Source organism: Saccostrea echinata, unplaced genomic scaffold (genome assembly GCF_033153115.1).
Source record: "Saccostrea echinata isolate AGI-Se365-2 ecotype Australia unplaced genomic scaffold, CSIRO_AGI_Sech_v1 ptg000027l, whole genome shotgun sequence".
NCBI classification, from domain to species: Eukaryota; Metazoa; Mollusca; class Bivalvia; order Ostreida; family Ostreidae; genus Saccostrea; species Saccostrea echinata.
The window spans coordinates 6,696,781-6,724,573 of NW_026889776.1; the positions used below are offsets into that span (position 1 = coordinate 6,696,781).

Here is a 27,793-nt window from a genome sequence, read left to right on the forward strand (position 1 = left end):
TGTTGTTTTAATTATATTTTAGCAAACACACGATCTAATTCATGAACAGTTTTAATCAGTCTGGCTCCTTTCGATTTTGGCGTCTTGCTGACGTCAGTAGCTTTGGCGGACGGATGCATAGTAACATTGTGAATTTGAGCATCACTTGGGAATTTTGGCTTTTGTCCAAGGATTTTTAAAATAGCATCCACAGTCGTAAAAAGTTCACTTTCAAATGCATTCATTCGTCTGGAAGAAAAATAGAAAAGGGGTTTAACTTTTCATGAAAAAAGAGCTTCGTTTTAATTTTAATATTTAGTATGCCCAATTGACATGTATCTACATGTCTATGAAAACTTCTTAACATAGAGCCATTATACTCTTTCAATAATTAAAATACTGATATTAAAACATACTGTTGAAGAGAAATAAGTTTGATGTCCATGTCGCTAGTCACGTGACTATAGTCACGATTTTCTCGTTGCTTGGAAATGTCGTAATCAACAGTGGTTAATTGAGGACCGGAACTGGAAAGAGATTTTGGCGTGTATGACGTTGCAGTAGATTCTATTGGTGAATTGTGATCACGTGCATCGCCTGCTTCTACGTCTGGTATGCGTTTGTCTGACAGGATTTCGGACTTGATTGCACCCCACTTTGATTTGGCTGTCATTGCTGGACGTGGTTTGGATTTGGAAATCTTGTTTATTCTGGACACCGTTGTCACAGCAGAGAAAAAATTCGTCATGGCACCTGGCACGTACCGCAAAATTATGAAATTAAAATTTTCGTGTAAATTGGTAATATATTTAAGAATCAAAATAATTGTTACCATTTGTAATTGCCAAATCAAAAAGTGCCCACAACCCTCTTTCTTTATGTTAAATATAACGTTTTGATATTTTGCATTAAATGATTACTATCGCTTAACCTTTAACCCTTAATCATGTAGGTAATACATGCTCCATCGCAAAAACAATGTACTTTCTAAATGTTAAAGAACATGCATTAATATTAATACATGTATCATTCAAATTGTTAACCTTGTAATCAAACACACCTGACACCGAGGCAGTGGAATTCTTCCTTTTCTGACTGACATCTTTTTCTTCTATGTCTACACCCTCCGTTGCCTGCTCAGTAGAAAATTCCAGAATACCCACGTGTTCTTCGTCACTTCCGGTGGGATCGTTACTGTTTCTTTGCCTGATGTAGCTCTTCCGGTGCCGCATACTTGGTCCAGCTGTGAATGAAAAGTTAGATAACTGTTCACTTAGTCTTACCTTATAAGTAAGATATTTTCAAAATAATAATAAAAAAACACATTAAGGAAATGCTTTCATAATTTCTTTTTGATAAACTTGTGAGTAAATACAGAAAAAATGACTGATTCTACCCGTCAAATTTAATTTCTGTTCAATTGTAAAAGAAGTTAAAATTCCATATGACTACAATCATACTATCTACAGATCGTCCTTTGCACTGCATTCTGGGACGTTTTTGGCGGATGAATTTAAGGGTTTCGTCCTCGATCTTGGATTTGTATTTTCTTTCCAGAAGAGTCCCCTGAAAATCAAAATATGCTACGATGAAACATTCATAATATCATTGTCTTCCATCAAATCACAAAGTTAAATCGGAGATCATGCAGTTTTTGAAAAAAAACTATTGATAATTCTTCAAAACTGATTGCAAATGAATGATACGGTCTACTAGTATATTGTAACAACCTTTTTTAGATCAAAAGTCACGTGGAACTTTTTGATGAACTGTTCAGCGAATTCTGGGTAAGTCTGTAACACTTCCTTTAGGTCGTCAAGCTCTATTTTGTTGATGTCGCAATAAGACAAGGCCCGCACAAAATAGAGGGACTGTCCTGCAGTATCTGAATCTTTCATATCAGCTCCAAATATGTCGTGTTTACCTGAAAATTAAATTATAGTCCAGCTACTATAAATATAAAGTGGTACTTGTAATTATCGAAGATTTTAAACTTGCTATATCAAAACATTGTCATGATTAATTATTTACATGTACATATTAAGTTTTCATTGATTTATATAATATAATTTCAGATGGATCAGTATATCACCAGACGGCGCATGCGGGGTTTGAATTTTATTGATAATGAAGGCACACAATCTTAAAATACAACTGCGATTTAATTTAGTATTTACATACCCAGTATTGCCATTACGGAGTCGTCTTTCATGATCTCCACAGACCCGCGTGCCATGAAATAAATGGCTGTCAATATGTCACCTGGATGGATAAGTGTATCACCAGGCGGCGCATGTGTGGTTTTGAATTTAAGTGATAATGAACGTAAACATCCTAAAATGCAATGTAAACAAGAAACTATGAATTTTAAAGTAATATTTGCACTATATTCATTATAATTCTTACTATATTTATATTAGTTTTTCTTGAATTGTTGGATTAAATTATCCTACTTTGCAAACTTTACTACTTTATACATGTATAAATAAGTATGGTAATCCAACTACTTCCTCTAGATCAATGATAATGAAAAAGCTAGCTCTGTACAAAAGTGAGTACCAGGACTAGCTCCTTTGAAAGCCTGACAATTGGTCAACAGATTTTTATTGAGGTGTAGACAGATATCAGACTGGAGACAGTCAGGAAACCCCTTCAGAACCTATAAACACAAAAAGTACATCTTTCAGCATTAGTTAATCCACCAAAAATGAATTAAAAGATTTAAAAAAAAAAAAAAAAAACTATTTATAGAACTTACATTTCCCATGTCTACACCATTTGTATACGCCCACGCATGCTGGAAGGATTCCTGTAATCTGGTAGCCAGGTTTTTTGGCAAGTGATGGAAATTGATGAACTCTTTTATGCTGGATACTCGCTCCTGATAGTCGTCTGATCCCTGATACATACGTAACATGATAGAGGAGACGTTACCGAAAATGGCGGCGCTCAACAGGGCTGTAAATGCAAGAGATGATAATAGAGTTTCAGCAAAATTAAAAAAACAAAACAAAAAACAAAGCAAAACAAAGCAAAATAAATAAATAAATAAATTTAAGAAAAATATACTGTTAAAAAGATGGGATTTATATATTTAACTATAAAAATCTGGACTCAGGAAATTTACATTATAGAATATTTGGTTGATAGATTTGGCAGAGCAGGCAAAGCTTGTAGTAAAGAACGTTAAATTAAAAAAAAATAACCGTGAGCAATTTGATTTTTTGATTGTAAATATGTTATCGGAACAACGGTCTGTATTTGAAAAACGACAAAATCTGTATAAACATACACATTCATTATGTACAAAATAAATATGATTCAGTTTGTGTGTTTAAAAGCTAAAGAACTAACAGAAAAAAGTACAATTTCAGCCTTTTAACCACGCTTGAACTCCGTCTGTACCCTTGTTGACATCACAATAAATGCCCGTCAGAGTTCCATCAACTTAACAGTTGCATTTGGCGTAGTAATACCAGTAATGTAGTTCTGTAGAAGTTGTAAACGTCACTTGTGATTGATACTCGGCTTTATGCCATTTCGACTGATTGCTCTTCGCAGCGTCTTACGCTTCCGCTACTAAACATAATCTGTATTTAGATCTCTGCTTGTATATAAAGATTTTCTGAGTTTAACAGTTTTAATTGATAGGATATAATGCTAAAGTTGTAATTATGAATAAAGATTTCGGATGGTGTAACTGACCTACATTTTCTGAAAGAGTGAACATTTTAAACTCTTTAAATCCTTTTTCTCAAAGTAGATTTATTTATTGCCTGCATTGATCAAGCTTACATGCCATTGGATGATGCAAAGAATGCACAGTACTGGTCAGTTTCTGAATCTAGATAAAGCTTTAAAGCAAGTTCTTTCATTAATGGATGTAAGTCTTCTAATTATTTTTCATGTATGGATGATATCACTTTGGGTGGTTACATAAAATGCTTTAGATTCTGATTTTACTGGAACATTTCAATTCTGAAGTCAGTACAGATTATACATTTGCATAATTATGTACATATATTTGCATCTGCATCTGGGGATGCACAGTAATTATATCGGATGATGATGTAACTTATAGAGGTCCGTGTTTTAGTGAACTTGCAAAGACTGATACGTAAAATACCTACAAAGTAGTACAATGTATATACGATCAATCTTGCTTCGGATGCTGCATTTGATAAATATGTGGCCATACAAAATATTCATCTGAATGCTTTGAGCTGTCTATGCCTTAAATCGTATTATTCAAGCAATTGAAAATTTTACAAAAACTGAATTTCAGACCGAATATCATTGTAATCTCTAATTTTGGGTCTAAAGCAGTTTTAAAAAAATAATGAACCATTTCTAGAGTCAAACAGTAGATTGCAGGTTATATATATTCTATTCCTGGCAGAAACTTCTAGGTCTTCAATGCTAGGAAGAACTTTATTTTCCTGTGGTAAAAAAAACCTCCCATATAATCTTTTTTTCAATTCTTACACAACAAGCATTCTGAGAGTATTGCATTAGCAATACTAGTCCCCTACCGGCAAGTGTAATCTGGTTCCCGTTAAAAATTGAAAATGCCATAATTCCGTCAAAAATCAATGAAGCGGAACGAAATGCAAACTTGATCTGTAACTCATCAACATACACTCACATACCAAAAATCAGCTCAATATATGCAAGCGTTTAGAAGAAAAGTGCGGAAAACCAAGTAGGAGAGAGGGACAGACAGACAGACAGACAGACAGACGGACGGACAGACTCAGAGGAAACCTATAGTCCCCTCCGGTTTCACCGGTAGGGGACTAATAAACAAAGGAAATTGAACTAAAACTACATGTAGCGATACTTAGTTAAGTAACTTACACCCCAGTAACATGGCGAATATGCTGAAGATTTTCTCGGCGTTGGTATTTGGTGCTACATTGCCGAACCCAATACTTGTCAGACTAGTGAAAGTGAAGTAAAGTGCGGTTATATAACGTGTTTTGATTGGTGGACCACTCATCGTATCATTAGGGAGATACGGCATATTGTAGGCGTCGGCCAAAGAATCCAGCCATCCGATTGGTTCTGGAAGATGTGGGCGTTCCATGTAGGCAATTGCGTAGAAGATGCAAGCAAGCCAATGACCAATCAGTGTGAAAGATACCATCAACAGCATCAGAACAGCCGCCCCGTATGCAGCAAATTGTTCGATCCGCCTCAAAACTCTAAGAAGTCGTAAAAGGCGGGCAAGTTTGAGAATACCAGTAATGGTCATTCGCTGTAAAAAATATGTCTAACATTTAACTTAAATATGAATACAGAGTCTGGTATGTCTATAAGTTCTAAAAGATTTAATCATAGATAAAAAGTTCAAATTATTTTACAACATGAGGATTAAAAGTTTAATATCATAAATCTCCAGTATATGATTTATATTGAGCTGAAGCTGATAGAGAGTACAATATCATTACATCACTATTTCCTGATCCAAAAAGTAAAAGATCAAAGGGCATAGCTGCCACACAGTCAATAATGAACCATCCCTTGATATAGTTGATGGCAATCTTCTGAGGATCCATGATAACCTCGCCATTATGTAGGTAAGTCGTTCGAAAGTTAATTAAAATATCTGCTATAAACATAATATCGACTATCAAGTCTATAATAACAAAAGGATCTGTTTTGATTGTTTCTGCGTGCTGAAGTCTCGTAGCAGAATCTCGATGTAGTCTCATCATAGCCTCGTCTTCGTTTAAGATGAAAGCCACAAAGTATGGCGTAAACACAGCGGTATACAATACTAGAAATAATACGATCCAGTCCCATACCGCCTTGAAAGGGGAATAATGGAGAATAAGGAATTTGGCGGGTTCCGGTCGTTGAATCTTTGCTTGACTCTGTATCTGCTGGAATGCTTCGTGTTCCTCGCTTTCGTTGTCTCTCTCACTGAGGGTCTGCAAAAGGAGAGAATAAAGATGTGAGCATGCGAGCTACTTGACTACATGTGTATATGGTCAAATGAAATGATGAATAATTTTAATTTGTGACGTCAAAAGAAAAGATGAATACTGTTGAAACGTCATTGACAGAATTCCTGAAAATCAACTCAAACAATGCCTTCGTTAGATTTTCACCAGATATTACATACTTTGAAGCGAGTGTCTCATCAATCCTAAATCTAATGTTCAGCAACTTTGAAGCAGTGTTAGTTTGCACATACAATCACCGATTTGGTGTAAAATGTAAAATGATGTTGAACCTCTTTACTCTGGTTTGCAATTCGATTCTTAAAACTTTTCAAGTTAAACATGTTTATCCTGCAAAATATTGTTTTTAGAAAGGTTCTATTTTCGGGGGGGGGGGGGGGGATTAGGAAGCAAAACAAGCAAAAACAAATTTCGGTAAATTTCCCTAAATGAACAAACACTTGTCTCAAATAGTATTGAAGTGATCTTTCACCTTTCCATCGTAAAAAGAAAAAAAATTAGGGCAAAAAAAACAAACAAACAAAAAAACAAACAAACAAACAACAACAACAAACAATACAAACAAAATATTAAATAAAAAAGAAACACACACACAAAAAAAAAAACTCTGAAAAGAAAATCTGGTTCTCAATCAGTAAAGACAAAAATATTGATGACTTCTTATCATCTATCTTCTTTTCGTCTACTACACATAATAACAGAGATCGCTGTATCACAGTGTTTGACATCTTGTAATTTGTGTCCCGTCTCCTTTTCAATTATCCGAAAATCAATATAGAATTGTATTAATCAGAATCAATCGCGTTAAGGATTTCCGTTAAGGAATTAGATATCCTTCAGGATCTTTGCATTCGTTTTCGTTTGTCTATTTATAATTTTTTCTCCAACCTTCCTTCAAAATTGAAGATCTCCTTTAAAATTTTTTAAGACCATTGCGTGTTTTTCCAGGCAGATCATGTTTCTGCTTTTCGTCAATTTATGATATGCTATTTTCTGCATAAGGAAATTAAAATAATAGTCGTTTAACTTGAAACTTGTCATGCAATAGGGCGATTATATTAATTTTTTCCTTTATAAATTAGTTTTTCAAATAAACGGAAATCATGACCATTGAACAGAGATACATGTTGTTGTATCCACTGCAGAATCCCATGGGATCCTTTCGCCGCTGAGAAACATTGTGTTATACACTGTAATGGTCGTGACTTGGTGTGAACTTTCATCAATCAAATCCATGAAGGCAAACAAATAATATTACTTATAATTGTAAGTCCGATCAATTCTTTAAAATAAGGAGGTATGCCTAATGTGGTGCGCTTTGTCGCTGCCCTGTGAGAGACACCCGTCTAGAAAAAGTCGTTCATTCTTGGAACTTGACGTTTAAGACCAACGTTTAAGTTGAAGTTTGTGAGCAAAAGTATAGTTGAAAGAGATATTTTATTGATATGCAAAGAAAAAACGTTTCAAGCTGACTTTATTGTCGTCGCAAATCTTAATAACCATTACTACTGTAATACATTTTCAATCTGTTTTTCTTCCTGCACGTAAGTCAAAATTTGTTTTAAATCAAAGAAAAATTAAAACATTTAAAATAAAAATTCGGCTTACTTTTTTATCTGACGCAGTTTCAGGCCTTTCTGTCTCTTCCGCTATTGGCCGGAATGACGTCTTACCCTTCAACTCCTTCAGTACTCTCAACATGATGATCTTGTTTTTTGCCTGAAAATTATATTATACTATAGATAACATCTTTTATTTACACAAACAAAAATACATATCTGGAACATTAATTAAAAGTTAATCTCCGAATTCATTTTGGCGAAGAGACGTGCTGAGAGAGAGACTCGTGTACATCAACAAAATGCTTCCCAGCTACTGGTCTAGGCCATAAAGCAGTACTGAATCATATTGACGTTTACTGGATTTTATTTGAAAATTAAAATAAGTCTACAACTATGATATTTTAATTAAAATAAGTACACAACAATTTGGCTAATTATCAGCATCTCTGACCATGCATGTTCCTTAGAATAATTTAGTAATTTGAGTATGCATATTATTATCATAATTACGTTGGTTTTTTTTTTATTTTTTGCCAGAAGGCCGAAAAATTTTCAGTTGCAAAACTGAATGAATATTTATAAATAATAGTATCTAAAACGAAATGATTTCAATGGCGTTTACTATGGTTTGATTAAAATTGCATGGCAATTTGTTCTAGTACAGATATGTATTTAAAAAATGGATAATCATATGAACTTTCTTTGCAGTCAAACCTCCTTTATCAGGAAAATTGTGTTCTCAAGCAAATCATCCGGATTAGTGAAGAATCCGGATGCTTGAAATGTTTTTTTTTATATAGTTTAAAATAATAAATATAAAATATATTCCTCACAAATGTTGTCCGGGAGGTGAAGCATCCGGATTATTGGCGTCCAGGTAAACGAGGCTTTACTGTATAGAGTTTATTAGAAAGTACACTTATTACCAATTTTCAAACTTTCTTTGTTAATGTCATTAATGACTTAATTGTCATTAATTACTCATTACTAATATTAATTTAAACAATGAACATTTCACAAAAGAATCCTCTGTAACTCCACACGCCGTACCATTGTGTTTATATGGATAGTTTGTTTTTCTGAGGGAGCATTTTCTTTCATGTGTGGAGGTTGTGTACGGAACCTAAAAATATCTATCCTTTCCTGATATTCATTTTCTGACGGAATACCATTCCATCATCAAAAAGAGCCACTTTCAAAACCTCGTATCTCTGATGAAAACTGATAGCTCCTTGATTCAATTATTAATCTTTTAGCACTGGCCCAAGGTTAGATGCCATATTTGATCTGAGATGTTTATTGGCGTAGTCTCCGATGAAATATCCTACACTTTTGACCTACAGTATTTAATTTTCCGTATCTTTTGAACGATCAAGAACTGTTCATTCATTTTTCATGTGTTTTTTTAGCCTAACACTCAATTCTGAGGTCATTCACACGTTAGAAATACTTCAATGTTTTTGTTGAAGTGTATTTTTTAAAAAATATATTAATTTCTCCATAAAATATATCTATCAAAAATAAACACTGTAAAGATCTTCTTAATTAACGAATTTAGAATATTACATGTACCTGTTCTCTCTATGATCATTTCTTTTAACAAAGAGAAGGCATTATACAGTCAAACCTCGTTAATCATGAAACTTGTGTTTCCAAACAAATCGTCCGGATTAATGAAGAGTCTAACGACTAAAGTGTGGCTTTTATATTTCATAATTATGAATATGAAAGCTCACAAATGTTGTCCGAAAGGTGGAGCATCCGAATTATTGCCGTCCGGGTGGGCGAGGCTTCACTATACATAGTTTCTTAGAAAGTACACATTAACAATTTACAATCTTTCATTATAGGAAACTCATTTTGTCAACAAACGAAAAAAGGAATGCTTCCTTTTAGACTGAGCCAATCGGAAAATATGTTCTCTCTAACTCTTTATTTTGTCCATTTTTTTTTTACCGTGCTCAAAATTGAAGTAATTAATATGGGCATTTCTGACTCGGCTGAGAGGTAACTTATTTTAACGAAAGGTCAGTTTGATAGGTGAAGGTAACAATAACTTTGTCTTTTTTTCGCAGTTGGCACAATATAGTGATCGGAGGGTGTTTCAGGCCTCAGAATTAAGAATAATGTTAGATCCGTCCCTTTTACATGTAGAGCTGGGCATCGGGGTACAGTAAACCACACTTACAACGAAGTACCAGGGACAAACAATGTGGATTCATTATAAATGTAATTCGTTATATATCTTAACTTCACAATATGTTTTAAAACTGCAAGGAATGAAAATTTCTTCGCTAAATTTGAGTATTCGTTATAATTCGCTGTAATTTTGTTTTCCTGCACTGTATTGCACAAACTCGTCTAATTACACATAACAGTGACTGTTTTTATAAACTTGTAGTCCACCAGATGACGCGGAGGAATACGTAAAAATTCTCACGAGACGTGAGATTTCACCATGTGAGTCGTCATTGGTGACTTTAAAACATATGAAGGGTCTTAATTAAAAACAAAATCCCTGAGGCTGTTTCGTGATTAATTATAAGTTTCTAGTTCATAAAATCAATGGAAACACGTTATAACGTTAGACATTTACAGGCAGATGGTCAGATATATGATATCCAAAAAGTAAGATCGTTGTCAATACTTGTCAAACTCGACAAAAGTATTATTGTATTTCTTTTAAGGAAAATTTAAGGAAACGTATACATTTGGAAAAAAAAACAAACATAACTGTAAGAAATCTGTCATTGTTAAATAAGATATGACAGACAGATATCATAATTAAATTTTATTAATAAGGGACAATAATTGGTTTTATATAAAATCAAAGAGAAATATATTTTTGATAGAAAACAGGAAGCATCCATGCTATTTATTATATAAGTGACAGTCGAGTTTCGTCAATAACTTTATATTAACTACTACTTCTCCAAAGAAACTTGGCTAGTTTCAACCAAACTTTTCACAATCGCAAAGCATTCTGGGGTAATATTCAAATGAAGGGTCATGTCCGATTTAAAAGATTTTAAAGATATTCTGGTCATTCAAAATATTCTCATGAATCACATTGTCAGTTAGAATCACACGCGGCAGCTAATTCATTTAATTCAAATCAAGATCTCCTTGGCCAGAACGGGGCAACATTACATAGAAATATTAAGGAAATACATAATCTTTTTTCTGCTGATATCTTCTTAAGAATGTCAAGCTTCGTAGCATTAAACATACATGGAAAGAAATTTCCCCTCCCATATTTAAAGAGGTATCCACTTTTAAAAAACTTTAAAAGGGGGGGGGGGACCAGTGACTAAAATTAACATGTATTTTATTTTAATTTATATGCGGACACCACATTTAGAGTACAATTAATCAATTTACCCCAAACCACATCTACCGAAACCTCGATATTATGTATATTTGACGTTTTTCACACAAAATCTTAGGCCATTATTTTCACATTGAATTATTTACGGGTTTTACCCTATCAAGACAATGAGCACACAACAGGGTATGACCAGTCAACAGGGGAAAGTTACTCCTCAATAGCTCCTGATCCCATTTCTGATGGTTTTAGAGGTCTATCTTTGCTCTATCTTTGCTCATGTTATTAACACACACACACAGAGAGAGAGAGAGAGAGAGAGAGAGAGAGAGAGAGAGAGTGAGTGAATGTAAAAACTACTAGTACTTGAATGAAATAGTAATACATCACTACTGATTTTTTAAAATAACAATTTGGCAGCGTTTAAAAATTTGCCCAAGATTTCAAAGATCTTTACGTATAAGTATTTAGCAAATGAATTTATTTGAAACCATTTTGCCATTATATTGTAATGTAACGGAATTTTAAGAATATGTTACAGAAGAACTAGGTTATTAAATGACAAAATTTTATAAATCATTACTGGTATCAAATGAAATGTTCTAATAGCGTGTACATTCCATTTCTGGACAAAGTAGGGGTTAATGAGGGTTCTCACTTTTTGCAAATTGAAATTCTTAGTGAAAAAGAACAATTAGAAAAAATTGTTACGACCCGAATGTTTTCTCTGCTAAATGTTTACACATGTGCATTATTTATTGTACGTGTAGAAAAAATTTTCATATTGCAAACAAGCTTATTTGATCTTTGTCATAAGCTAGAAAAATGCGTTTCCCTTTATTAGGTCAATAGTTTTTTGTACTTCACTTGATTAGTTTTATTGTCATCCGGGGAATAGGAATTTCTTTGATCATGGTCTTAGAGACGCTTTGGTTGAATGGCATTGATGATGTAATAATGGCCTTGTGTTTTATCGTAAAAGAGCTTTGTCAATCATTGATAAAATCTTCAAATATTTTTAAGCATCATCGAGGCAATAACTCAGACAGAAGGATGCTCTACGCCGATGTGGAGGAACTGAGGATGTCATTTTACGAACGAGCGATTAGAATACTATCCATTTGAAAAGATCGGTATTTCTAATACATGCACCATCACCTTCATATATGTTTAAAATTTTAACTTAATATTTTAATTTAAATTTTTGATATTTGTAGTAAATTAAATATTCAAGTATTTGTCATTGAATTTTCAGTTTTGTAAACAGGAAAATACAGTATTTACAGTGTGGCGACAGTTATAATTATAAATCGCTTTCAAAAGGAGATGGGCGAACATAGCGTGCAAAAAGCCTATAGCTTCAGAAGTATAAAAATCATGTTCAGTTTGTGAATTTAATATTTAGAGTAAAGTTCTCATTATTGAAATTTATGAAATTGTGATAAACAAAACTTTTTTGAGGAAAATTTTCTCGGCAAAATGTATTCTTTTATTAAAAAAATTAATGTGGTATTCGTGGGGTTCGAACCCTAGCAATAAAAATCCTGAGTATCATTTTCTTTCAAGACTAGCACGCTAACCACTGGACTACACAAGTCCTGACAAATAGTGGCATTTAAATCATGGTTTGATATGACCCTTGACTTAATGGACTTCAAGTATTTCTCGAAAAGATGCGAATGTCATAAAAGTATATTTTTAAGGTATAGTGGGTCATTGCTCCATATTTTTGGTAACCAAAAAATGAATATTTTTATGCAAACTTTGAGGATTTACTTTAAAAAAGGTGGAGCGAAGACCCACTCATATCGAAAAATAGTGTTATAGTATGAGAAAATGACTCTTTTTGCCCGCTTTAGTGTGTGTCTAATATTTCACAGACAAATAATTTCAATCTTTGAGGGATTTTTGCAAATTGAAGAGATTTTACATAAAGTATATTTTAATGTTAGACGAAATATCAAGGAAAATTTTGATATAATTGAAATTTAATTTTTCGTCTTCATGTTTGTCACACTATAGGCTTATCGCTCGTCATGTTCACCCATCTCCTTTTCAATTTTACCCAATAAGTTATCCTCAATTTTCAAATTTTCAAAGAGCGTTTCTTTTTATAATATGGACACACAGGAATGACATTAAAATTAAGTAAATTAGTAAAATACTACTGTCAATAAATTAAACAAGAAAAATTTGACTTATTAGTAGTACTAAATAGAGGATATTCAATGTTTTGTTGTTGGATATGGAATTTATTTCACGAGTGGGACAGGATTTTTTTGTTGTTGTTGTTGTTGATATTTTTACGATTGCGAAGCACAAATGAAATTAAAAATAAAAAAAATCCTGTCTCACGAGTGAAACAAGTTCCATATTCAACAACAAAATATTTAATTTTTTGTTTATTACATTTTCTTTGATTATTACGGAAGCCGGTAGGTGCCAGGTAGAAAAATATTTTATCTGGCGGCCGCCAGATAACTTTCTGGCGGCCGCATGATAAGTAACTGGCGGCCGCCAGAAACTTATCTGGCGGCCGCCAAATAATTTTCTGGCGGCCGCCAGATAAATAACTGGCGGCCGCCAGAAACCTATCTGGCGGCCGCCAAATAATTTTCTGGCGGCCGCCAGATAACTTATCTGGCGGCCGCCAGAAAGTTATTTGGCGGCCGCCAGAAATTATCTGGCGGCCGCCAAATAATTAATTGGCGGCCGCCAGATAAGGTTCTGGCGGCCGCCAGTTATTTATGTGGCGGCCGCCAGATAATTATTTGGCGGCCGCCAGATAAAATATTTTTTCTAACTGGCACCAACCGATTTTCCCTTTGCCTCTGGTCTTTTCTTTAAAAGTGTAGTGTCGTAGGCTGTGACGTCATAGTTGAGCAGTTGAGACGTCATAGCTTAGCAGTTGTGAGATTGAAAACATTGTAACATTGATAAATAGCAACATATTTGGGAAGAAATTGGCAGTTTTAGTCTCTATCAAAATGGTTTCGTTACAATCTCTATCTTATTACAGGCCAGAAATTATTTTTTACATGTACTTACTTTAATATCCTTTCACACTGTGACAGAATATCATTTTGGTATCCTTTCACACTGTGAGAGAATATCACTTTTGTTCAATAAATAAATCACAGTATTTCACTGTTGAAAATGAAATGAGAAAGTATACTCACATTCAAAGGATAAGTATCTCCACAATTTCAAGCAGTCAAATTTTTCAAATTTAAATGTAGGGAAAAAGGTTCTGTCGTCCAAAATTTCGAAGGGAAGAAATGAAGCTAATGCGGCACATATACTATGTACATTACCCCATTAAATATGCAATAAAATAGGCATATATACGTGAAAACTCTATTATATACCGACTATGTAGAGAGGATATCTCCGTACCATCATTATCACATTGTGAAATAAAAAAGATATTGCCAATTCTCCATTGTCACCAGAACATTGTGAACTTGGTCAATGACGCTCATATCGTTAATAAGCTGCACCGTTCCCTTTCATGCACACAACACATATAAATCAAATACATGGTTCTTCATTTCATTAAGCTTGTTCTTGATTTCTTAATCATATATGAATATTTCATTACCCAAGATAATACAGGTATAAGGTGTTACTAAATGAAAACGTTCCTTTTTTAAAATCTATAAACTATAGTTGATTGACCTTTTTAATTTATTTTTGTTGGCTTGTGCAAGTCTTGACAATCAAAATAATTTTATTAATTTTTACTGTGAAAGTATATAAGATCTTTTTTTGTTTTTCGAATTCCCACTTAGCATACTTTCAATTTTCTGTTGCCTTTAACGAAAAAGATCAACAAGTGGACATATCATGGTTTAAAGCTTTTTAGTATGAAAAGCATCGAGATTGCAACAAATTGGAAATCTGCATTATTTATCAGGACTTTAACAATCTAAGAATTTAAATTCGTTCAAAATTCTATACAGTTTGTTCCCACTATTTTCAAGTAAAGTCTCGTATATATACATGCTCTTCGCTCTGTACTTGGAGGGTTCATCATTTACATGATATAATATATATTGTTCATCTTGTTTATGAGTCACTGTCTCAGAATTCATCTAGACAGAAACATACCAAACATCGAAAAACAGAACATCTCCTGGTCTATCTAAAGTGCAAATCGCTGTAAATGTAATATTCCTTAATGAACAGACTTTGCGACATTGACGAGGACTACCGGAATTCGTTTTGGGTGCGATCAATTCTCTAACAGCATCATCAGCCCAAATTTCCTCCATTTTCCGCCCAGAAACGAGTTTGATTCGAAATTTTATTGGTTCCTGATGTCAGCTTTATTTTCAAATTAAAAGCATGTTCCCATTAAAATGTAAATAATTTTTTTTATCTCTTTTAAAAATAATAAATTATACAAGTTTTCTGACGTTATGAAATCGGGTTAAAAGGTTTTCAGCTTGGCTAGGACTTCAATGTCTATTTAATATATTTGTGATATTCCTGATCATTTCAGTGCATTATTTTATTTGTTTAATTTTAAAGGCAAGAAAGTCAATGAGAAGGACGTCGAGCTAGTTAGAGTGTCATGTCACCAGGAACTGAGACTAATTAGAAATGTCTATAACGTGTATACCAAACAGATAATTTCTTATATTGCAACCAATTTTGGTGGCTTTCAATAATTTTTTTGCCTCGAATAATTGTATTTAATTTGAATGTAGATATTGGATAACAAAATTGCTTTCTACAACGCAATATTGCAATATTTGCAAGTTGTTCAAAAATATTTCTAGTAGAGGTGTAGAATTTCAAGCTATTATATTATTCAGCTAGTAAAATAACCAATTGCCAAGTTGAACATGAAACCAAAAGTCTGATTTAATTCTTTTTTAAAAAAAATTGGCTTAATTCCAAAAAGTAAACAGTAGTTCTTATATCAATTTTTTGGGGGTCAATTAGTTTTGTAATTAAGGGGTACTTAACAAATATGTTAACAAACTTAATTCAATACCAACCTGAGAAAATATCAATACCCCATTTCTATAGACAATGGCGTCAAATTATCTTTCTGTTTACTTTCTGGGAGAAAATAACCAAAGGAATACAGAATACGTGTACTCGCTACCAGAAATTGAGCTTTGTTTTTTAGTAATTTATTTTTATGTTAAGAAATCAGAAGATTTCATGCAGAGGCAATCTCGAAAAAAGCTTAATGTGACTTACTTATTGCGTTTTATAATGATATACGTGTACTAGTATTAGATCTTGTACTCACGTATGTAAATGTGGATAAAAACACGTGCTATTAATATGTAGAAAAAATATGCCTGGGGCTAATTTTTGCGATACCATGATAATGTTTTGTAAATACTGAATAAAACCCATAACAAGAGCAATTCGGGCCTATATATTATAAAAGCCTGTTTTTGAACTTTTTTATCTGAATTTTTTTAAAAACTGCGAACGAGCGTGTTTGAATTCATATATCCTTGCACTTTCATGAACTAAAATTTACCTTAAACATTAAAAAAAGGGGGGGGGCATGGGAAATATGAGTTGTTGAAAAAAGAGATACTTAAACTTTAATTTAAAAAAGTAAAAAAGAAGAAGAAGGATGCAAAACCATTTTAAACCACCAGTGTTGTCAGGCCAGTTTGTCATAATGTGCGCAATGTCAGCAAATCGAATACACCCGGTAAAACGTAAACATTAGCATGTCAATGTTTAAAAACATTTGTGTTGATGTAACGTTATGTAACCTTTTGAAGAATTGCGTTGTCATTAAATATTAAGAATTTTTATGTAAGTTCAAGTCATTAAACTGAAGCTATTTCAAATAAAAATGGAAATTCAAAATTGTAGACAAAACAGAATTTCAAGTGTGTCCATGCCCCTTTAAGTGTATACTAGCATTCTCGAGAGTTGAAAATGTATAAAAATTCATTCATGTTTTAATATTGTGGTTGATCATTATATTTTAATCGCATGGAACAGTGTATGAAACTTGATCAAAATATGATATTATCTATGCTAAAAACAAAAAATGGTAGAACTGAAAATGAATTTTCTTTAAAACGTTGCTCCTCCCCTTCCCAGTTAAAAAGTTAGTTATCTAATAATTGACTGAATTAAGTTTATAAGAATTTTTTAAGTTTTTTACCGTTTCCGACAATATTGAGTTTTCTGATAGATACTCACCAGCTCACAGAGCCATTGGAATGGTCATTTTAAATTTTTTTTTAATTTGAGATTGTTAAAAAAAAGGAATTTAAACATAACTAAAACATAATTAATTATATATATACCCTTACCGTTGTTTGTCCCGACAACGCTGGTTTGCTATTTCTACATGCACATGTCACTCAACTTCATTCTCTTAAAACCCCCACTTGTATACTTAACAATATTAAGTGAAACAACACGGCAGTTATAAGTTTGTCAAATCGATTATACATGAGGTCTCTAAAGAAAATTTTCAAAGAAGAACCATTGATCTCTCTCTTTAATGAAATGAAAGCACAAATCAATTGAGATAGTTGGAAGGTCACCACATGGACTTTTCGGGCTCATCGATTCCGGTTTTAACTATTTTGATAACATCGATCCCGATATTTTTCTTTGAATGAATTTTTTTTCCCCAAAGATTCTATGCTAGCTAATATAAATAAGAGCTCATCTGAAGATTTATAATGGTAATTATAACAAGTCGACATATACAGTTACAATTAAAGTAATTTATATGAATAAAAATTGATACATAACAATGTAAATAATTTGGACGCGTGCACCAACTATGATCAGCTCAATTCAATTAGATTGAGTGTTTCAAAAGTGTATTCTGATTGATGGTAAAAATCGTAAAAATGCAATATTCTTCCTAAAACATTATCGATTCAATTAAAACGTCAACCATGCATTTTCCAACCTTTTACAAAGCGGCTCTTTAAATTCTAAAATCGAATCTTTAGTCTTTACAAAAATTAAAAGTTTATAGGAATATTCCTCCCTCCCTTGATTGCCTGAGACTTAAGTGTTTATCAATTTTGTACATTTCTATAAGTAACTAAATACAAAACAAGCAGGGCTATTAGTCACAAACCTTAGCGATTATCGTCGGCTAAAGAACGTTATCTTCAAGGGTACCTGTAAAATGCAAAACGAAATAGAAACGAAATAGAAATGAAATGAAACGAAATGAAATCTACCGAAAAGAAACGAAATATACCAAAACGAAACGAAACGTAACGTAATAAAATCGAAACGAAACGAAACCTACCGAAACAAAACGAAATCAAATCGAAACGAAACTTGCCGATGCGAAACGAAATTAAATCAAGAAAATGAAACATATTAATTAAAACGATATACAATTTAAAATAATAATAAATAGTGTAAAGCTTTCAATCATGACCTTGATCCGACAATAATCACAGTTTTATTTAATTTAAAGATTTACATCTAAGAAATATGCAGAGATGTACTTTACTTCATTCGGGCGCTCATATTAGTATGCAAAGTTTTACTTTTTGCAACTTGAGTATATTTTTAAAGTCATCCGTTTACAACAATACAATAATTATACAAACCCATTGGCGTATCCAAAGGTAGAAGTTGTGGGGGGGGGGGGATACAACATTTTGTTTGCCCTGCTATGTGACTGTTTGGACCAAGTAATTATCGAATTATATAGATTTATAAAAATGAGATATAAAATACGATATAATAATGTACTTTTATTTTGCATTTCGCTGGTGAAGATAATCATGACTCAAACGGTTGATGAAAACAGGGACGTATGTACATGTACTGTATGTAATGATATACATGTAAATCTTAGTTTTCTTTTTTAATTGCTTGTCAAGGTTTTTGTCACATTCTAGGGTAAGATTTCAGGGTTTGTGATGTGCCCCCCTCCCCCACATTTCAGTTTGTAACTACGCCCTGAAAACCCTTTAACCCGTAAATGCTAGTTAGTTCTATTTTGAAAAAGCGCACAAATGCAGATATGCATGTACGTAAATATTTTGTATGAGAAGTAAGCGTTCATTTACATTTGCTCTGGAAAATGAGATAGTTACATATTCTTTCATTTTCCTAAAAGTTTAAATGTAATTAACTAGTGCTTAAACTAGATTTCATCAAAAAAAAATTAGCCAATGTTTCACATACGCTTCATTCATTATGCTTAAATACTCCTAAGAAATTGGTTTGGAAAAAAAGAACAATTTTGATAATTTCTTGAAGGCTTTTTTCCGATTTGATTTTGTTTCGGTAGGTTTCGTTTCGTTTCGATTTGATTTCGTTTCGTCTCGGTAGGTTTTGTTTCGTTTCGGTAGATTTCGTTTCGCATTTTACAGATACCCTATTTTCAATTTACATACCAAAGGAACTGTCAAATACAAAAACAAATCTGGCAACAATGATAAAGGTTACTGCCGGTCATTTAATCATTCAAAGTGATATCTTAATTTCTTAGATTTTCATATAACTCGAAGTATACAGTCATATAACTTTAAATCTTCTGCTTGTGGTAGGCTGACTTATCCTCTATAACTTAATATTGAATCATTTGAATTGGAGTCAATATTAATGTTCGCGGATATGCACAATTTTTAATGGTTCGTAAGGATGTAATTTTGTTGGATGGTAGTTTATACAGTAGATTCGGTGAATCAATTCGTTGATAAAATAATTGTTCGTGCATGGAGACGTAAATTCGAGGATAAGGGTGGCCATCGAAATTCATGAACATTGGTCCCCCACGAACAGTGATTATTCCATAGAAGTCATTTTTTGTTTTAATTTTTTCAAACCTGTTTTCGCATTACAAACACGGACTCTCTGAAGTAAACAGGACGACGACAGGTTCTAGATATAAAGTAATGCGTATATCGACAATTAAGAAATAATTCTGTCTTAATCAAAGCTAGAAGTAAATTATACTAAGTTGCATGGATTCGCTATATTAATGCTGTAATTCTACCATTTAATGAAGGAAAGGGATTCTCGGAAAATTCATTATTATTTTTTATAATCCATATTAAATAAGCATATCTAATTAAAAACAGGTCCATGAGAGAGAGTGAGAGAGAGAGATTTAATTCAATTTCATTTATGATTCTATTTGTCCATACTGTGATATTCGCAACAAGCAATCTTTGTAAAACTCGAGTGTGTGGTGTCGGTGTCTTATATACTGAATAGCTTTCATGAGTAACTCATTTAACCCTCCCTTTTTTATCCCATCTACAGACCAAAGAAGCCATTTTCTTGCTTAATTCTGTTTTATTTTCCCAAAATGAAAATGAAAAACATTAATCTGTGCGGAGAGGGTCCTCATGACAGTTTACGACACAGGAAAGAATGGTTTACGGCAACAATTACTTCCCGTCTCTGGAGAGTTTCAATAATTGGTGTGTTGACGAGGAAACATTGTTCATCTGTCAACATAGTCCATGGTATCACAGAGAGCATGCGAGTCAATGAAATAGAAATCAAACAGACTTTTGGACACCTAAAAGGTTAAAATGATAATGCAAATCTTGAAATGATAAATAAATAGTTTGCTAAAAGCATAATACTTGTACGTGTGTTCCTTTTGTTTTAGTTTGTTAAAATTTAAGCGATAAAGTAGCCATGGATTATACAGCACAGACTTGAATATGGCCTCGGCATTTCTTTCAATAACTACATGTATTGATATAAAAATGCATTTTATCGGTACGATAAGTGAAGTGGTTCACCAAAAGGCGCCAATTTATGATTCCTGCTAAAATATAAATACGAACAGTGTTATAACAATTTGTACAATTTGGAAGATCGAAATGAAAAGGAAAATGTAGGAGTACTAAAAATATGATTGTAAGCTTTATCAAATATATTACCGACAGATCAAGATAATTGGAAGAGTTGTTATTTTTTCAAAAATTTCTTTTTACGTTTTTCAAGCTGGGATAACCCTCGTAAATAACTGACTACAAAAAGTGAAGAAATTACTTAAAATACATGAAATGAAACTGAGAATGCCGGGCATACATGTATATGCTCTTCCTTGAAGTTTACATGAAATTCACACATAGGAAACAAACAGTGCACTTCATTAATCACATGAAATTCATATGGAAGAAACCATGAAATTCATATGGAAGAAACCATGAAATTCATATGGAAGAAACCATGAAATTCACAAAAGACGTTTCATGATTCGATTCACGTTTGATTGATTGATTAGAAAAAGTTTATTTATATAGTTCAGTTCGTGTGAATTTTGTGAGAAACTCTTCACGCGTGATCTATCCAGGTAGAGGCAAAATAAGCTGAACATACTTTCATATGCATAATATGTAGCCGTTAACTTATAGGTATCTTTTTCTTTTCAGAAAAATCAACTATCTCCAACTGACATTTCGAAATGAATAAATTTACAGGGTTCTTTTAAAAAAAGTCTTACAGTATAATCGTGGTGACCAAAACCATGGAATTTATCTTAATCAATTTAAAACAGTCTGGAAAAACTTTACCAAAATAATGAACATCAACCGAAAATTGAATGGCCGTGAAAAGAATTTTTCCTAAAATGAAACCAAACGATATTAACATACCCCCCTCCCCTGCCTTTTCACCTGAGTTAGCCTACTCTGATGTCATCCTTTTACTGCGTCATATCTCTGTGTCTGATGATCTATTCCAATACATTGGAATTAATGCCAATTATGATGGAAGCACTGTTGAACACTTAACAATAAATTGAATAACCTAATTACATCTTAATGAAATCTGTTATCTCTCAAGTTTGAATCTGCTTCTGATAAAATGGTCGAATTTTTGATTGGATAGATCCTATCACATGGCATTCGGAAGGGTTCTTCATCGGGTTTTTGATTACTGTTTACATCGGGCGTGCGATTCCATATCGGCTGACAAAAATGGACGATACGGTAGTTATTGTACCTTTTCTGGTTTCCCTCCAGGCGGAAAAACAACACCAGAACAAGTTAGTGGTCAAATGTTGAAATTGGAAAGAATGTATCAACTGAAAGCATGGGGGGAAAATGTAAGGTGCCTTAATTTTTATGTTACTGTGTAATTGATTCCACAAAGTTAATAATTTACTTTCATTCCTGCTATGTCTCTGGCATTTTAAATCGCCAGACAAAAAAATGAAATATATGTAAGGGTGCATTCACTTATAGGAAAAAAAAACTTCATACGAAGAAGGCACCAAGGCCAGGTGGGAAAATTAAGTGTCACTTTAATTAACCATATATCACAATTATGGTAATCCAGGCACAATCACATTGTATTCTTTCTTAGAAAGATTATTACAAAAAAAAAATCCAATAGTAGCCCGCTGCGGTGATTTATCTATTTCTACAAATTTGTTTATCGTTGACAGTAGGAATGCAGATTATATGCAGGAAAACAAGATTAGAGTGACAGATCTTGTTTCCTCATGCAGAATTCAAGACAGGCCGGCTGATTTTCCAATCACAGGCTCACCGTACACAGCAACAATTGGAGCATTGATCGCTCTAAGAAGCTATTGTAGTAAACCAGCCTGGCTTTCTAGCCCCATAATTATAATTCCTATTTATAAGTTAATTTTAAGAGGGGAAAAAGATTGCTGATTTTCGCCATGTACCTCGCCTTTTTATGCACATGAAACTTTCAACTGAAACACTGAGTTATGTTTCCCTTATGATTAGTTAATATGAAATAGTTTCAGATGTGAGCACTATGCTCTGGTTGTATTGTAACCAATATATTTCATCCTTAATGCTCAATGTAGGACAATTGCCTCTATAAAAAAACTTTTTGATCTCTCATATGCCTACAGGAGAAAAAAATCTGACTTGTTTGACTCAATGATTTTGATTTATAATGATATGTCGTGTGACATTATTTTCAGCAAGTAAGGGATTGCATTAAGGGATATTGTTACGTTAAGAATAGTGTTTGTACGTGTTTGGAGGGTTGAAGGTGGATGGTTTGTGTTTTGAGCTCAGTGCAACATTGCAGATCCTTTAGACTTATTCTGAATAAAAACGTGCTTGGTTTTAAGGGGGCATACTATATAGTGATTATTGACAAATATATTTTAACGCTTTGTCGTACTCTTAATATCCAAATATATTTTGCAATGTTGACGTTTCAAAAGACCCGTATAAATTGATTAAACATTGACATTTGAAATTTTGAATGTCATCTTGAAAGAATATAGATTTTGATTAGTTTAGTATTTTTTTTAATTCTTAAAACAGTTTTGAACTCGAGTTTAGAGGTGATCGGTCTTATATTTTACGCATGCGCAAAGACAACAGAGGATAACTTTCATGCACCAGACATTCGTGACTGATATATGTGTACGACTTTACAAATAGGAAGAGGGATTTTTTTAAAATGGAAAAATTATTTCTCCAACAGCCAAATTAATTGACTTAAAAATCAATTTACAACATCTGTTTTCATTCCTTACATAATGCTCTAAACACATCGAATACAAATGGGACCTCCTTCAAACGATTTCCGTCTATTTCAATAGTTTCAAACACAGCAAATGCAAATTAATCAAAACATCTTTTAAAAAAAAATCCTGCACATCTGTTTCCGTCTTAAGATTCTGAAGAAACCATAATATTAATTACAGATAATTAAGGTTAATGTGTTCGTGCATGATTTTTGCAATTTATCATGTTGTATAAAAACCACAAAACATAATATATACCATGTAGACATGCAGACAAGACTTTATATTCACTCCTTTGTGCATTTTAACATATTGTTCATTTATTGAGGTTGGAAAGTACAATATGAGGGTCAATGGTCGAATCATAACCAGGATTTAAACCAACGTACGTTTGTTAAACTGTTTCATTATTTATAATTAAAGTATTTTCCGTCAAGATTCTTCTTTAAATAAAAATAATAAATACCTAAGTATTGTCTTTTATTAATTTTCAATCTAAAGTTGAAAATGATTACATGACAAATTATCATTTTCAACTTTAGATTGAAAATTAATAAAAGACAGTATTTATCTGACTGCGTACTTTGAAACGTGTTTTCTCAGATTAGGGCTTTTTGAAGTACATATAAACCGGAAAAAATTCCTGTATAACACAGATTATCGATTTCATTCCCAATGGTTTTGCATTGCGAGTTTTTGTTTTGTGTATTTCTTATATTTTAAATGTTATACTGTTACATATTATTTTATATATATTTTACATGTAAACTGTATATATTTTTTATATATTCAATGTTTCATATTTAAGGTTCATCACCCCTTTGTTTGCTCATATAAAATTTTTCCTTACACTTATGATTTTCTAGATGAAATAATTCTTAATTAAAATGTTCTTAATTTCAGGATACTTACTGGGCACAATTTGACAGGAATGGCTAATCTACTTGACAATTTTATAAAAGAATAATAGTAATTTATCCAATGGGAGTTATCTCTTATCAGAGTATCAATGAACCTTAACAACGAATTGAATATTTATTCGTATTTCTTTTCGGGTTTTACAAGTCAAGATTAGAAATCTCATCTCTGCTACTGATCATGATAGTAATCCCAATAATCGATTGCAGTGCATAGTAACATGGTGGCTTAAGCATAGCCTTCGAACTTATTAAAGCTTCATCAAATATCATGCAGTGCAACGCAGTATAGCCTCGATCACCGGAAGCTGGACTGTTTCCGTAAACTCCAAGATCTGCTCGTCGGAGACAGCTTAGTGTCTGGTTGAACGAGACTAAACGCAGTGGAGTAGGCTGTGACGTCAAAGCTAGCAAAAAGGTACTTGAAAAGATTCAATGCAATTTCTATGCAACAAAACTATCGACTGCATACTCACTAAACATGACTTTGCATGTGACGTCATATTTTCGTCACTTAAATGGTTGAGTGTTTCTAGTTTTGTCGGAGAAAATCGATTTCGACGATGCATGGAGATTCTACAGTTAGTTTGAGAATATTTAGAACTTACAATCATAAATATTTTTAAAAAATAGAACTTCTGAGACGCAGAGAGCGCAGACTAAAGGAGTTTACCCAACATTGTAACGTCATTAGCAGCATGCAAAAGGATATTTGAGAAGTCTAGAGAAAGGTATATTTTAAAAATAAAATCATTAATATTTGTTACAAAAATGAAACTTTCTATCTAATTGTTTCAACTTTGGATATACATGTGTTACTTTTTATAGGTTGGAATTAAAATGAGATATATGTAGATCTTCAAAATGATTTTGAATCATGAACTCTTGCATAATGTTTGGTGTTTAATATATATAATAGTAAAATAACTGCCATGAATTCTACAGATACATCCTGCAAATTTGATTTAAATGCCAGGGAAAAAAAATTGTGAATTTTAAATGATGAATAAACCCTCTAAAACATTTTCACGTACAGTGTACATTTACATCGTTTACTTATCGATTTTCTGTGTATAGTGACCAAATAGGGACAAGGACGTACTGCTTATTGACTTCTGGTGTATACTGATTGAATAAGGTCAAGGACGTACTACTTATTGACTTCTGGTGTATACTGATTGAATAAGGTCAAGGACGTACTACTTATTGACTTCTGGTGTATACTGATTGAATAAGGTCAAGGACGTACTACTTATTGTTTTCCGATGTATACTGATTGAATAAGGACAAGGACTAATACTTATTGACTTCCGGTGTATACTGATTGAATAAGCACAAATACTATTACTTATTGACTTCCGGTGTACACTGACTAAATGAAGACAAGGACTGCTACTTCCGGTGCATAATTACTGTATAAAGACAAGGACTGCTACTTGTACTTACTTATTGACTTCTGGTGTGCACTGACAGTATAAGGACAATGGCTGCTATTTATTGACTTCCGGTTTATACTAACTGAATAAGGACAAGGACTACTAGTAAAATTGATTTTGATTTTTCAGAAAAAAAATTTCAAATTTTCAAAATCTCGTTTTCATTTTTTTTTAATAAAAAAAGAGTACAATTATGTTCACTTACATCACTTATTTTTGTGTTGTTAATTTTACGTATTGAATGACGAAAGTATTATAAAATGAATTCAAATGGTATTGATCCCTAGCTCTACTTCCTTCAACAGAAATGTTACAATGAATAGACTCTGCAGCTTTTATAAAAATGATCCCCATACAAAAAACTCCACAGTTCATTCATAACTTGCTGTTATTAGCCAAATGGACCAAATAAGACAAAATTCATTGACGATGATTAAGCCTTCTTTCACCCCTTTAATTTAATTTGAAGGGCTTCAGCTTTTAAATGGACGGATAATTTCCTCATGAAGTGAACCCGACATGAATATCATTTCATGTTAAAACGCTTGGTAAAAATATGGTTAACATGCAATGAAATATTAGACTTTAAGTCTTAAACTTAGCATCTGAAGTTAGTAATTGCTTTAGAAACTGATACTGAACTGGGAAAAACAGGACAGTGGGGGTGGGATTGATATTATCCAAGACTACATTTCTTAAATGCTTCTAGAGCTAGTGTCAAACATAACTTTTATATCAACATGAATTGCTACAAAAAATACAATTAGAGAGCCATTGAAGAACATTTTTGTATTAACCAGGAAATTTACTTAAACTTTTTATTTCAACGATTTATAAACCTTTTTAGAGAAAATAAATAAAAACAATCGTATTGATTTCTCCTAGTATGACAGAATCATATGATACCCGATCTGATTTCCCTTCTTCCGTGTCCCTATATCGTATATTCTAATCGCTTTTCAGCTGCTTCATGTTAAATACTTTACATGGCTATTAGTAATGCGATGAATACATCGATTTAATTAAAATAATTGATTTTATTTATAGTACTCTTTAAAATTCTATCAATTATTCATGCATTATCTGAAAAATTTTCAACTTCAGATTTATATTACGGTTGTCAAATTCATTACACATGCTGGACGAGTGTGGCCAGTTTCTTGCATTTTGGCTTCGTGCATTTCACACCAAAGTCCAACGATGTATTCCGAAATTAGAAAAACCCAAAAATGTGCCTGAAATATCTCCGAAGTTTTTGTTTGAGGATTTTTTTTTTTTTTTTTTTTTTTTTTTTGTTTTGTTTTGTTTTGTTTTGTTTTATCAAGACAAATCTTCAAATCAAAAATATGTGTATTTTTAAAACATCTTTTAACCTGTTGTTATGGACTTACTGATTAAATAGATCTTGTTTTTAGAAATTATTGTGTTACTCACAATTACATTAATTCTCTATTCTTTAACGTAGTACATACATAAGTTTTCAAAAGTACCGCGTTAAAAAAAATTAGCAAGTGTTTAGAAAACAGTTGAATCGCTTTGGGTCGGAGTGGTTTAAAATCACTTCCGTATTAATTTGCCTTTAACAGACCACTGTACATGTACTAAAGTTATCAGACTTTGGTGATCAAACACCAAGTGACAAAACTTTATTGAGAATCAATTTTGTACCTCAGCATTTCTTGGAACATACCTTTTCTTTTGCTGGAGTTTCCATTTCCGGTTCTACCTTTTCGGATTCTAATTGTTCATCCATTCGGATTTGGACCGGTTCTGACTCACTGAAGTGTGTAACTTTTTTCCGGTTAGGACCCATTTTCAAACCAAATTGCCTCCCTTCTTAAAACAGTTGTTTTCGATTGTAACGAAAATGTAGCAATGTTCTTTCATTGAATATCCAAGGTTTAATTTACGATACATCCTCGAGACAGTTTAATGAAAAAAGTTTCATGTAAAATCTGCTCGTCAACATTATCAGTAAAATTCAGTTATAAAATAATTGTGTTGATACTACACATTTTACCATCAAAATAGTAAGGCTAAGAGCAAACCAAAGAATGACTCCTTGTTTTCAGAACAAATCTTGCAGACATTGGCCAGAATACGGTATATCTTCCTATCTGCAATAATGAATGGCTTTTTTCTATCGCATAC

The 27,793-nt window shown here is 32.7% G+C and overlaps 1 protein-coding gene across 1 annotated transcript; it reads right to left on the minus strand.

Moving 5' to 3' along the window:
* On the minus strand, positions 1–27,569 carry LOC133193461 (potassium voltage-gated channel subfamily H member 7-like). Its single transcript, XM_061329413.1, has 12 exons — positions 27,333–27,569; positions 7,554–7,664; positions 5,430–5,912; positions 4,837–5,236; positions 2,738–2,937; positions 2,539–2,638; positions 2,161–2,313; positions 1,710–1,903; positions 1,440–1,545; positions 1,040–1,222; positions 396–732; positions 1–228 (listed from the first exon to the last, which is right to left on the minus strand). Exons 1-12 carry the CDS (start codon positions 27,453–27,455, stop codon positions 12–14), a joined length of 2,607 nt encoding a protein of 868 aa, XP_061185397.1. The 5' UTR covers positions 27,456–27,569; the 3' UTR covers positions 1–11.
* Between the last annotated feature and the right edge of the window lie 224 nt (positions 27,570–27,793).